General features: G+C 28.5%; 1 protein-coding gene across 3 annotated transcripts in view; it reads right to left on the bottom strand.

Moving 5' to 3' along the window:
- The window catches only part of LOC112685208 (segmentation protein cap'n'collar), a 93,801-nt gene that overhangs the window by 48,366 nt on the left and 29,237 nt on the right, over window positions 1-16,198 (bottom strand). For all 3 annotated transcript variants that reach the window (XM_025557029.1, XM_025557030.1, XM_025557028.1), the window contains 2 exons: window positions 7,379-7,615; window positions 7,227-7,302 (listed from right to left, as the gene is read on the bottom strand). In XM_025557029.1, the coding sequence (XP_025412814.1) occupies window positions 7,227-7,302; window positions 7,379-7,615 (313 nt within the window). The remainder of the gene's footprint in view (window positions 1-7,226; window positions 7,303-7,378; window positions 7,616-16,198) is intronic.

Here is a 16,198-nt window from a genome sequence, read left to right as displayed (position 1 = left end):
AAGTTATTATTTAAAATTAGAGGTCTTAACTATTTTACATTTTTTCTTTTACTTATACCATCGCTTCTATTTTATTTAAATGTTCACCTTAATCAGTTGTCACATAGTATTTACCATATAATAATAATTTATTGTAAGTAATGAAAAAAGAATGTTTACAAAAAATAATTAATATTAAGTCTGGATAAAAACTAGATTAGATAACACTACGATTATAAGATTAAATATATTAGGATTGTATATATGTGATAGCAAAGGCAGGAACCTAATTTAATAAAAATTATTATAGACCTTGAGATTCAACAAGGACTATTTCTATATCATGTTTTATTTTGGAAATCAGTTTAAATACACTAGTTGTAAAAATGTTTTGATGTATTTATGTAAATTTCTTAAGCTGGTGTGTTTTAAATAAAAGTGGCATCCGTATGTACATATAAATAAATTATAGCTACATACCTACAAATGACTGGATTTGGTAACTGTTATTTACTATTATATAGCAGTTACTTATTACTACAAACAATAAAATGTATACATTAATTATAATATAAAATATATATAGATGTGTTTCAGTACAAATATGCTTTAATTATAATAAATAATATACGTCGAACAGCTTACATATATTTTACATATAATACAGTGTGTTCAAGGATAAAATTAACACAAAATATTTCCAATGCATCACCTTGTATTAAATTCAGGCTTTTTTATCTGTAAAAGAACTTGAATTTACACTTATTTTTGACAAATTCAAATTTTTAAAAAATTTTCCCCGTGCATGCACAGTAAAACAAATTTATTTTTAAATAGCAACCTATATTTTTGAGTTCATATTTGGATTACATTATTTTTTATAAACAACTTTGACTTATAAAGTTTTGTTCCATCTTTAAAATTGACCAATTGAGAGTAATTTGTCTTTCAGATTAATTAAATTTAGAATAATATTTGTAAATTTGTTTAGAATTATTTCGTTAATCAACCATAAATTTACCCATTTGCCATTTACGAGTAATTATTTGAATTCATAACTCTGTGTAAATAATCTAAATGTTATGTACTTAAAAACACCGTAGTCAATTTTTCAGAAAAATTGAAAGAAACCACATAAATTATTGCAAAACCGTGAATAGACAGTTAAAAAATACGATAAATACACATTTCATATGTCGAAACTCACTCTCAATTTGTCAATTTCAAAGATAGAATAAAACATTATTAGTTTAAGTTGTTTAAAAAACTTAATGTAATCCAAATATGAACTCAAAAATAGAGGTTGCTATTTAAAAAATTAGTTTTACTGCACTTGCGCGGGAAAAAAAATGTTAAAAATTTGAATTTTTCAAATATATAATCAACACAAATTTAAAATATTACACATTGATATTCATTATCAACTAGTTTTATATATAAGTTAACTTAATATTATAATAAGTCGACTGATGATAACTTATAAATCAAAACTCGCAAATATTATCATGTTTGGATATTCGAAATAAATTTGTCATTGCTTTTTTTCCAAAATATCCCAACATATCCAACATATAACAGTATTATACAACCTACTAATACTTATCATATGTTGTGTGAAAAAAAACGATGTAATGAACATAGGTGTAATATGTGTCGGCTTGTGTTAAGACGAACCTTCATCATCATTTCAACCAGCGGACCGGTCATGTCAACAACAGGTAGAGAAAAAAAAATATAAAACGAAAATATTTCGAACACTTAACAACATGCAGCAAACGGATAACGCCTAGTCATCGCAGCCACCATCAGATATAATATCGGCTTAATTCACGGAGCAAACGCTTTGGAAATATAAAGCCGCCTTTTGTGCGCGACTATCTACACTCTTGTAACACCCAAATATCGTTCTCACGAAGAGGAGGGGGTATAATAAAAATAATAATAATAATTATTATTATTATAATTAATAGCTGAATCAAATAAGTCCTAGCAGTCTATTCGATACTAAAATTGTGTAATATTATGTGTATGTATATATATATATATGTTAATAATATATAATATAATTTTGAAATTTAGCTTGCGAGGTTTCTGAGCTACATCCCGCAAGTATCTCACCCTGGTATCAAGCAAATATATATATACGTAAATGCCTGCACATTATTTAAAACCGTATACTTATACGCTGTTTGTCTTTGTTAAATAGGACAAATATGCGAACAAACAATGAACGTGTAGAATTTGAGAGAATATTATTATTATACATATTGTCTGACATTGTAGACCGGTGAAATGACGTTGCACTATGTCCCGTTATGATGCGCTACTGGGTCTCGCGTTATTTGAACACGTATCGCCACACTGGCACCATTGGATCCACGTCAAGTTAAACAAAAAAAAAAAAAAATTGATTTTAAAAAAAATCACATTTGACATATGTATTAACACCAATACGATGACAATGACAATGTTTATTAATACAGACACGGTCAACAAACGTAGAAAAATCATCGATCGAGAATTATGCCATTTTGCTACTGCAGGATAAAGATCAAAATTACCTATTACAATCACATACAAAATGTAGCCATCAACAGATATATACACGGTATCATTAAAATCAACATTCCTATGTACGTACATAAGATATTGAAAATCGTTTTATCATGACAGACCTATACATAAAAATTGTCTGTATATATAATATATGCGACGAAAAGGATAAAAGACAACAAAATATTTATAATAATTTGTATAATCTGTAATAATAAATCTGAATAAAATTATAATTTTTTTTAATACCATCATCACCCTAAATATAATAATTTTAAAAACAATGACAACAAAATAATACATACATAATATATATATATATATATATAACTTCGACAATTACTATACTATTTTAATATAATGATTAATGCATCTGAAATATAAATCACAATTACATATAGTATTATATTTTTATAACGCATTACTAAAAAACTAAGAAACTATTGAATTGAATGATTTTTATTTTTTTATTTTAATGTTATTTAAAATGTTCAGGCAATTGAACCTATTAATAAATAAAACGTAACGTTTTCTTCATTTTTTAAATGATTAAAATCATACGCTCAAACAACAATTTTAATAGTTTTTAGAGCATGTACAAACAATGGTACAAACGGTACACAGGGGTTTATAACTTATGTTCAAACCGTTGACTATACAGCTTTTAAAATAAAAAAATCTATGATAAAACCGCTAGATCGTGAAGTACAACACAAAACAAATTTTACACTAGGTCAAGGTAATCGGTGAAGTGCAAATTGTCAAAGTATACAAATACATTCTCAAAATAATTTAACAATAGAACGTAAAAAGATTATCCGTTTAATATTGGAAGCTAATGATACATTTCAATAGATCATTCAAGGTTTTGCTTGTATATGAAAAAAAAAATAACTAGGTATGTAATATTGATATAAACCCTCTAGCTCGATAAAATTTGCCAAAGAACAGATAATAAGTTTAATAATTTTATAACCAACTATTTAAAAGTATTTTATTTATTAAATTGTTACAATTTTATAGTTATTTTAGATTCATTGTAAGAATAATCGGCCATCTTTTAAATTATGGAATTATAAATTATAATATAAAATATATTAAGTCATTGGTTTAACAATTAAAAAAGATGAAGATTATTCTTTCAATAATTTTTAAATAATTAATTTAATTGAAATGTTAAATAAGATATAGTATATAAATACTAAACTTTCTTATTTACTAGGAAATTATTATATTTAAACATAAATAATACATAATTATTTTATTTATATAAAGGTATATATTGGATAACAAGTAAATAATTATTGCTCCATTATATTTGTAATATATGCTGGATGGTACTAATTTAGTCTACATATTAATTAAAATATTAATATTTAAACAGTTAGTATTTGATTTAATGGTTTAAATACGTTTATTGTCACTAATGTATTTTTTATTAAAATACTTCATAAGTATTTTGAAAGATTAAAATAATATTATTTAATTTTCAAACTGAAGTATACATAGGTAAAATTATTATTATAATTTATGAAATACTAGAAACGTATAAAAGTTAGTAATACCTACATAGATTTGATACAATGATTCAATTACACTTTATTTTTAAACATAACTATTTTATATTTATTATATCAAATGAAAATATATTATTATAAATGTTTTTAAATATATTTCATTTAGCTTATTAACATATCTTATTATTGTAGCATTAAACGAAGAGAAAGGTTGCACGTCTAAAGAGTTAGTTACACAGGCGTATTATTCAAAGAATGTCGAATCATAAGTATATAATATATTATATGTATACCGCATATGATCTAATGTAAAAGGTTGAAATCATTGGAAACACGACAATGGTGTACAATGTGCATGCGTGTATATATATATATATATCAAAGGGACGCCGCTTACATTGAAATTTATACACACAAGACTAAACTATATAGCTGTATCCGTCATCAGCATCATCGTATAATAAATACATATTCATACAAAAGTACGTATGTGCAGTGCGTTACCGTGACTACAAACGACTATATAGTGGGAGAAGAAATACGCATACTTGTACGTATGTATATACATATATTTATTATTATTATATTCCATTTTATATTAAGAACTCAAATATATATATATATATATATATATAAATGTGGTGGTAGGTTTGAAAAATCGAGATAGAACACGTATACCGCTTGTTCGAGGGGAAGAATTTTCGTGGGGTCGTTCAATGCTTATTCCCGGATTGGCGGCTGTCGCTCCATTACGTTCTGGAGGCCAAATGGCAAAAAAAAAAATAGAAATAGGGGGATGATTTCATGGCAAGAGGGGATGGCGGAAATCGGTGGACCAGGACAGGGTACGGCCAACAAATGACTCATCCCTAGATGACCGAAAGCGGCGGTGGCGGCGGGTAAATAACAAAAGGACGGACGTCGAAGATTGATGACGTTACAACGCTCTTCGGCAAAGGCGGCAGTATACACTACACACGCGCATAACACACCGTCGCACTTCCCCTCCGAGGTACGAAGCCTCTCCACTCACCACCCCCTCTACAACCCCCGAGTCACTTAATACATAAAACGTTTTTATTCATGCATTATGTAACACGCATTTTCCTCGAGAACGAGCGGAAAAATTCAATTCTGATAACATATATACATAAGGGTGAGTAACTGAATAATAATGTATATAAAATTGGACATATATAATGCTGTACATACACTGACGAAAAAATTTTCAAGTATTTAGAAAGAAAACTGAATATTTTTTAGGTAATGAAACTAGTAGGAGTAAATAAGACTGTACACATAATAAGCGTACGTATGAGTTCAATAATACTCTACACATATAACTCTGTATATAGAGTACATATAAGTAACATTTTTCTATAGTGTACAATCAATTTTTTCAATTTTACTAAAATGGATAATTAAAAAAAATAAACTATTAATTAATTTAAAAAAAAAATCTTAGGATGAGACGATGAGAGATTTTTTAAAATATGAAGGACGTTAAGTAAGAAAAAATGAGAATCAATGATATATACAGTATTTTACAAAGTTTAATAAATGCATTTTCTATTAAAATGAAAAACAAATGTTAAATAATATATATTATTGGAAATAGTATAAGGTTTAATTTTTATAATTCATATATATACATTATAGAAAGGTACCAAAGATTCATTGCATTTTTAATTAGATTTTTCGTATTTTGATTTTCAATACATTACGATGGATTCTTTGTTCATTAAACATGAACCGGACTCAGTGATAGTAAATAAAGAAATTTATAAATTAGGAGGCATTGTATCAAGTTATAAAGCAATCAGTTCTAGAATTACTAAGTTTATCAAAAGAAAAAAAAACTTTTAGTGTAGAAAATGTTGAATTATATTACTAACTAGTTTCTTAGGAATATTTTCTCATGTTGGAACATTTGACAAGATAGTTTTAGTGCATATTTACAACTTGGAAGTTTGATCACAGAATCTTAATTGATCCGGTATTAAAAATCATTGGTATATATACTTTAGTGCTTATCAAAAATAGTGCACCTTAGTTTATTTAATTAAAATCTCTTTTACTAAAATTGTAGGTATATAATTTCTATTTTTATTTGGTCATTAGTCTTTTATTTAATATTTTAAAATATAAATTCATTTTCTACAATTTAAGACAAGAATTGTAAAAATAAGTGAAATAATTGGTATTTATCACAATAATTATATATTTATAAAACTATTTGCTTTATATGAACTTCAAACATTTCTAAATATTAAAATATTTCTCGTGATATTTGATACATACTCTTACATATATTATATTTTATTAATCATAAAAAATAATAGAAATATGTGCTTATTTTTAGTGTATAAAAGAATATTTAACTTTTTAGAAATCATTAGGCATCTACGTATTACTAATCTAAAATGGAATTCACATTAGAACTATTTCATTAAATAATAAAACAATAAAAAATTAGATTAACTTTATGTCTTTTAATACATAAGTATATATATGAAAAAATGCTATTAATTTCAATTAAGAATTCCAAAGTTATCTAAATATATGTTCATAAGTTTTAAATATATAATTTAACAAAATAATTATTCAATTAAATATATTCACTTTATATATTAAAGTGATTAATTAGAGGTTTATACAAAAGTACAATTAACTAGAGTTATAATTATAATTAGATACAATTTTACATATATATTAAATGTAAGTATCATTGATTATCTTTTTTTCTTATACGAGTATCTATAACTCCTATATTAAGAATTGGCATTTCATTTAGCCTAAATACAACAAAAAATACATAGGTTGTATCATTAAATTAATAATATAAATTAAAGAATGTAAATCAATACAAGTAAGAAAAATGTATATTGTTTTACATAAATCACATGTAAAATTTATATTTTATTTGGGAAATATTTGAAATATTAAATAGAAAACTTAGTAGTATCTTTTATTATGTTTTAATCACTAACTAATAATACGTTTACCTATTGCTCACTACTAGTATGAATTACTCAATCAGACATCGACCAATAATTGCGCACCCACTCAGTAGGGAAGCATACAAGTATACACGATTGCAACACCCATAACGCACTCGACGATATGATGACAATCAGAATAAATTTATTTTGTTTAATAACAAATCTCGTAACGCACCTGTTCTGAGATCCACCAGCAAACGTCCAACCTCCCAGGAATTACCATCTAAGCTGTCCGTGAATTCATTACGACGCTATAAAAAAAACATTCATGGCAAAAGTATGAATAAAAGTTAAAAATTGTATGTTTACTTATACGAGAAAATTTACCGGACTTAAACTAGGGGTCACTGGCAAACCACTGTCATTTAATGGAGGAAAGAACCAATGGTGATTTGATGAACTCGGAGGACTACTAAAAGTGTAATTGCGTTGTGGTGGTTCGTCTCCCGGTAACAAGAACAATCCCTCATAAGTGTTGCCGTAAGGGAAGGCTCCATGACTTTCTTCATCTATTGGTTCGTGTTCTAAATCGGATTTAAATATAGCTTCTACGACCTCGGCATCCTGAAAATTATTTATAAATTATGACTAAAGGAAAAAAAAAATGTTAAAAAAAACACTTAAATCAATTGCAAAATCACACTCGTTACAATTAGATGAATTCGAAAATTAAAATATACGCTTAGTTACACATGAAACTTTGCACGCATAATTTACAGCTCATGATAGGTAAATTGTATACATAATGATATTTGTACATACATTTTTACAGACATACATAAATACTATTATACACGACCAGTATAGTTTTCTATACTAGTAATTGTTTTTCCTTTCTTTTGATTTTTATATTAAATCATGTATGTATAATAAGAGTATGAGTACACAGGCGTAAATTTGTAGGGGAGCGGCCATGTTTGGTATCACCGCCACGGTGGCGGCGAGACGACGAGGGTGAAAATCCCTGTATGCATTGTGTTAATGGCGACGGGTTCGTGATTGCGTCGCAACGCCATTAATCACAGGGGCCCCTACTTCCCCCCTACGGGTACACCCCAAGGGAACACACACAAAGCGCATATATAGTTATAGTTATAGTGAGCATTTCCCTCCGCGGCAACCAAGTCTCCATACGTACGAAAAATAGCACCGTCGTTACTATACATAGAGCGGATAAGCGTCTCGCCCGTGTGATTTTCCATTCATTCCATTTATATATATGTTCATATGTATGTATGTGTATATGTATGGGGTATATATAGACGTATTATAGGTGCACGCACGTCGTCGTCGTTTCCCCCGTCTTTTGGACGCCATATATAAAAACTACGGATTTATATAGACATGAATGCGGTCACAATAAAGAATACACGAGGAATGAAGTTATCATACCCACACAGACTTTGAACATCTGCAGGCGAACATAAATGACATTGCAACGACATAATTCGTCCGATCGTATATCGTAGGTATGAGAATATGACGAATATACACCGAAATCTATAAATAACATAATGTTCTACACGAAGGTTTTTCGTAATCGACCAAAATTTAATGTTACACTTTTTGAATTCTATTAAGTTTTGAGTACCCACTAATTTCTTACATGACATCCACCTACCAAGAGCCTTTAACACTTCGTATGAAAAATTTATATTTAATAGTACTTAGTATTTTGTAAAATACAAGATTCGTTAATAAATAATTTAATAACACATAACTAAACATGTATTAATGATATGCGAATATAAATAAATAATCAATACGAAAAATCAAATACTTCGGAAAAATTCAGACATAAGATTCTGAGCAAGACACAAAATTTATCTTACAATTTTTTTTTTTTTGCATACATTTTTTATAAATTAAATTATATATACCAAAAGTATTTCATAAAATATAAAATTATTTAGTATATTATGTATAAATATAATTCTTAGAATAGATTATATATATATAAACAAGGTTTAAACCGAAGACGAAACTTACAGTAAGTATAATATATAAATGTTAAAAATATCAAGATTGAATATATATAGTCTTCTATTTACTTTAAGTTATGGAAATTAAAGTCAACATTATGTTACATCTAATATTTTGTTACTACAATTAATTAAATAGGTTACTCAATTAATAAGAATTTATAAAATTAAGTTTTGGATCATTAAACATATACAAGATGAAATATTTTAAAGTTGATTCAATAATTTGTAGAATACTAAAATGCATGTAAGATTAAATAGTTTTAAAGCAATCCTCTTAACATCTCAATTACCTACATACATCTATAAGAATATACAAATTATAAATTATAATTTTGTTATCATATGAAAATTGAGTACACTGTAATAATAAATAGCTAAATAATAACTATATAAATGCTTTGATAATTAATTAAAATTATTGCATATTACCTCTTAATACATTTAATAGGGCGGAAAATATCTCAATTAGGAATACGTAAGACTATTGAATGAAATATATACAGTGATGAAGTTTTATAGATACGAGATAGATGAATGCGAAAGCGCAAAAAACAATTGAAGATCAAAATCGGAGTTTAAAATGATTGCAACATCAATATACGCATCATGAATAGACTAAAATCAAGAAACACATTAGTTTCAAATTAACAGTAAATGACGTACGTGTCCCCAACCCTCCCACCAAAGTAATTATTAAAAATTTCTATTCAAATATTTTGTACGTCATTTGTATGCATTTCATTGTCAGTTCTTAGAATTTTTACGACACTAGTATTTGAGCAATATTGAAAATACAGAAGGGGGCTAACATGTCTTTAGCCACTCCAAATTTAAATAATTAGTTATTCATATATTTTATATTGCACGATTCAAGAATTCAATTTTTGTGAATTTGTATTTGTTCGAAAATAACAGTAAGGGCAGTGTCGGACCTATAAGGAAGCGGTCCGCCTCGGGCACTTCGTTCAAAAGGGACACAAAAAAAAAAAATGTTCAAGTTTTTCTATTAAAAAATAAAATTAAAAAAAAAAAAAAAAAAAAAAAAAATAAAGCAAAAAAATTAAAATTTTTTCTTAAAAATAAATTAAATTTTTAAAAACATACTTTGAACAAGGGCCCACTTAATGTCCCACTTTCTAAAAGGCTCCCACAGTCCCTTACGTATATATGAACAAGGTATCTAGGTTTAAATCTCCCTGGACTTAAAAAAAAAAAATGTAAAAGAATTTTGTAATATAGTGTGTACTGACGTACTGTGTAGGTAATAGATTAGGAATTTTAAATCACAATATGTTGAATTTTCAGTGAACAGTAAACCACGTACCTAATCAAAACGTCACATCTGATTGCTCAATATAAAATGACTATACTCGTATTTTTGTATATACATGTATGTAATATTCACACTGATAAAAACGTACGCATTCGACAACTCCCACACACAACTATATTTGGAACTGAAAACAAGAATCAAATCCATGGAGAAAGTTTATGACAAATTTGAAATTTTACAGTCAATCAATTTGATGAAAGTAAATGATGATATATTACCAAACTTATCTAACTTAACTAATCTAACCGAATTTTACGACGAATTTTCCAAGGACGGGGTTATGGTAGAAATAAAAAGATTGAGACGACATATTCAAGCGTCAAATATCAATAAAAAGGAAGTGGAGAAATGGTCAAGTTTTGCAGTTCATTGTTAGTATGGACTTCCCAGAGTCTGTACCAAACTTATGTTCTGCACTTAAGTTGTTTTTAACAATTTGTATATCAGTCACAACGTTTAAAAGAAGTTTTTCGAAACTTAAAATCGTTAAAAATTATTTGCGCTCAGCGATGAGCCAAATCAGATTAAATGGACTAGCAATATTATTCATCGAGAACCAGTTGGCGATGTAAATAAACTTTAATGAAACAACCTGTCAATTTGCTGATGTAAAAACTAGAAGAAAAAAATTTTTAATTGGAGCACCTGTTCTAAATAATTACTAGAAGAGAAACAAATATTACAAAGATTGTTTATTTTAGAAGTTTTTTTTTTACATTGTACCTATATAATTTTTTTATAAAATACAACACATTTGATTTAATTTTTCAAATGCCTCTTTAAAAAAATCTTTAGTACTTAATTTTTTCAAAAAACGTATACTTAATTAACCTAAATATTCACCTCATATTTTACTCACTACAAATTATAAAAGTGTTACTAGAAATTCATAAAAATAAATAAGTAGAGTATAAGAATAAATTTGTCCTTTAGAAGACCTTAAAATTACCATTTTACGACTTTTTACAGCATTTTGCTAGGAAGTAATCCTGGGCCCCCGTTTAGCCTTGCAGGTATTGGATACATCCCAGATCCACCGGTACAAGGGGGCCTTATAAATTAATCCACCCCGAGTAACTGAGTAAGGGTATGGTTTTTTAAATTAAATAAACTTAAATATCCTATTAATATCTATTTCAATTAACCGTACAACTTCCATCTCTCATAAAGGAAAAGGTAGACATTTCCAAATAGGGGGTAGGACACGGGAAAATGGGTATTACTATGTGGGAGGGGGTTGCATACAAATTCATACGAATTGAGTTCTTGAATCGTGCAATATAAAATATATGAATAACTAATTATTTAAGCCTAACCAGACAAATGTAAAGACACATTAGCACGATAGTTTGAATATGTCGTGGAAAAATGTTCAGAAATGAATTTATTATTCACTCCCTCAAAAATAGTTTCCGATTTTGAAGAATCTATATATATTGGAACAAAAACAATATGGACTGAAATACGGATCGCTGGATGCAGATTTCGTTTGACACAACATTGGTGGAAACATATTCAAAGATTTGGTAAATATATTTAAATACACATGCAGTTATATTACTGTTATATTGAATTAAATAGTTACTATAATTTTATAAAATGTAGATATGTGATACAATATTACAAAGGAGGAGAGGCGAATAGCGTAAGGTAGAATCGATTTGTAAATATTATAAACAGTAGCCAGTGGAATCGGCATAATCCTTTTTCTTAAACAGGTAGTTACGGCGGAATCAATGAATTTACAAGTATACTATTACAATATTATATACTTATACTATACCATTTAGTTATACTCGTATTATTAATTTTATATTTTGACAGCAATTTCATAATTTTGAACAAAAATAATACTACCTAACAAATCTAAATTTTTATTCTTAAGTTGTAATATTATAAATAACCTAGAAAATAAATGTATATTGATTGAAACTGATATATGGCCATGTATTTTAAAATTAATCAATGCGTACCAATAGATATTTTGAATTTCTTCGGAGGAAGGTAATTACTAATTACTTGAGTAACAAAATGTACCTATACATTTTTAATTAGAACATAGTTAAATTAAGATAAATAAAATATTTATTTCAGTTATATATTTTTAGTAATTTTACACATTCATGACAGACAAAAGTTATATTATAATTGCAAAATACTTACCTCAAGACTTGGTATCTCCACTTAGTGGGGATATAAGCTCCGTGTCACCTCCCCCCATAAATACACCACTTAATCACAATAGGAGTATAGTAGACATTGTCATAATTATTAGTGATATATGACTGTATGAAACAACATATTACATACATAAATACGTAGAAATACTTATAGGTCTGAAAAAATCGTAATGAGGCGAACGATTATCTTCAAACTATTGGAATTAATAATAAAAATAATATATGGGTATAAAGTAATAGCACCGATATAAGTTCTTTTGCAGACAAGTTCGCTTTAACGCCATTGTCTCCTATCCATAGTGATAAATATTAAATTATACATGTAAATAAAAATTATTTTATGAGCCGCGGTGAAATCTATTAGCATTTTCATATATATCTACACATTGCTTTATACATATAAAACACAGAACAAAGGGGAAAAAATGGCGTTCCCAAGCGGATTTTCAGCTTCGGTTTCTTTACAAGTATCGGATCGGAGACAGACAGTGCATTTTCACATAACGCGCGTGTAATTCGTGTGCGCACCCGTTTCTTTTCTGGATGATTGGACTAAATATCAAATACACGTATATATTATACATATTACATATATATATATATATATATATATATATTAATTTTATACACACATATATACGTTATAAATGTACCGTGTGAAAGTTGATTTTGCACGAAAAATGCGGCACCGTTAACAATTGGCATCGGCGGACAGTTTTTTTTATTTATTTTTTTTTTTTTACTTCATTTCGTTTTGCTTCTTTTAGGTGATATTTTTCTTCATTTTTTCCCCTTATTATTACGTTTTTTCCTTTTACGTATACAATACCCGCGCATTAAACTATCCATATACGCACTAACATTTATACCTATATAACAAGGCGACACACCGCCACATATAAAAACCGTTTTTCCCATTTATACTCACACACACACACACACACACACACACATATATACTCATAGAAACAAGGATACATCATGCATAGATATATAGGCGGTACACAATACACAATGTAATATACCGGCTGTGCGCGGTTTTCCCCATGGGAGTCGAGCGTCTCGGCTGGGCGGCATGACAATCGCTTATGCCGCCCGCGGGAACCGCACATAATACACAATTACAATGGCGTAGATATTTACGCATAAACACGCATAGGCACTACAATGTGTGTGTGTGTGTGTGTGTGTGTGTGTGTGTGTGTGTGTGTGTGTATGTATGTGTAAGCGTGAGCGCGTATAGATGTACGCAAAATGTTTTAAATAGAAATCGACGAAGCGTTGTGAAAATATTTGGACAGACGATCGCGTTGTTTCGGAGGCGCACATTTGCGTGCGTGTCCCCCTCATGTTGAGTTACCCTCCACCCCTGCCATTACGCCCGTGCGACGATACCCTGGAGATCTACGCGCGCCCGACGACGATACACACCGATCGATCAACCATCGAAAAGCAGCGGCGGATTGTTGTGATACATGTGACAGGCTCGGAAAATCGGTCGCCTATTGTGCTATGCCAAACGCCAAACATACACACACACACCATTACAACTTATAATTTATGTGCGTACATACTATGTCGCAAATCAAGTCGTCGTCGCGGTAGTCGCGCTTACCACACGAACGCGTTTACGATGATGTCGAGTAACGCGCGCGCGCTCCTACCCGTCACGCCGAGTTGGCGGTGGCAAAAGGACCAATTGCCACCGATACGGAAAAAAAACCATATTACGCCGCGGCATCTTCGGTGGCCGTGAAAGACGCCGTGAATCCGGCCACAGCCGCGGTACGATAGGTGTGACGACGACGACGACGACAAACGACGAAATATAACGCGACACGATGTTTTTTTTTCTGACTTCTTCTATACGGTTATTTTTTTTCTATTTAAAACCGTTACGTTTTTCGTGTATATAGGTATATAAATGTATAGGTGTGTACGCGATGTCGCGTAATACGTGTTAGATTGTTCTGCTATCATCATGAGCGTTTTTTTTTGTGCTTATCCGTGTTTTTCTTCTGAAATAATCGACATTTTCACATCGTATATACGCATCGCGAAATTATTTACCATTATTATTATCACACCGTGGAACGAATAACTAATATACAGCAGTGTACATAAGAAAATTTAACCACAAAAAAAAGGTTAAATTATTATATTATACATATTTTTTTTCGATTCGTGACGAGAAGGCATGCGTTTTCTATTGGCGCGGAAAAAAGGGTGCTTTAAATGCGTTATTTGTTTACCGATAAAAATGTACATACGAGAAGATCTGAAACACTACGTATATTTAAATATCGAAAAAATTATTATAAATAATTTCACGCTATCCATTTTTTCTTATTTAAACGAGGTACAATAAATACATTTACTGAACAATTAGTATTTATGAATTTATAATAAAATGCATAAAGAAAAGCCAACAGAACTAAAATATGATACAAATATAATTATAGTGTTCAATAATTATTTCATTATTATAATTACAAGATATTATTGTTAACAAAACGCTCACTAATTAGGATGATTTCAATTAAATACCAATAACTCACTTTCTGTTTCTATATATATTAGTGATGGGAAAAATCCGGATTCGCTGAAGTTTGAAAATCCGGATTTTTGAAGTCCAAAATTCGGAAACCAGATTTTACTATAAAACCTGGATTTCGGATTCTAAAATCTGGATTTCAGATTTGAAAACATTAAATTAGTATTTTTCAAGAACTATTTATAGTAAATACAAAATAATTAAACATCCTCAAAATTAAATGATATTTTAACCTAAACTAATTAAGAATCTCATAAACAAGTTTTTGTGTAATATTAAATATATAAATCAGACATCATAAAATAAATTTTAATTATTATTAATTGTATCTCCAAAAATAATGGTACATAAGACTTAAAGTGTTTACCAATTAATAAGATACCTTATTTAGATCACCATAATTTTGTCCGAGAATTAAAAAAAACGACTAAAAAGTGGTGTAATGAAAGCTTTATGATTAGAATACAGAAATTTCCCATTATAAACCCAAATCTCAGATTTTTAAATCCAAAAATCCGAATTTCGGGTTTTTAAATTCAATAATTCGAGTTTCAGATTTCAAAATCCGAAATCCGGATTAGGCAGATTTTCGAAGATTCCGGATTTCATTTCCATCACTAATATATATATATATATATATATATACTATATAAAACGTATATAACCTATGTACTATACAAATATAAACAGTTAGTTAAAAATTCTTTATTATTATTTAATGAAAAGTATTATAAAAATTTTATATTAATTGTTTTTATTTTAAAAATTGCAAATTATACTTGAAAATAATTCATACTTATTATGCTACTCTCTACTTTGCAGTCTCTCTTATTATAAATATATATATATAAAGGTATACCTTTGTATTAAGAATTAGTATAAATCTAATTATGTACGATAAACATTATAAAACAATTTAATTCGGTAAGAAAATTAAATATTCAAATTATATTATTCATTACTAAATATTTGAAAAAACTCAAAAAACCACAGACTACATTTAATCGAAAAGAATACTCTAATGGTAAAATAATACTATGATTCGGACGTAGGTATATGTTCAAACTAAACATTATATATAGTATATTAGGTACA

Source organism: Sipha flava, unplaced genomic scaffold, assembly GCF_003268045.1.
Source record: "Sipha flava isolate LNK unplaced genomic scaffold, YSA_version1 269_pilon_pilon, whole genome shotgun sequence".
Lineage (NCBI taxonomy): Eukaryota > Metazoa > Arthropoda > Insecta > Hemiptera > Aphididae > Sipha > Sipha flava.
This window is presented reverse-complemented; position numbering and strand designations above follow the sequence as displayed.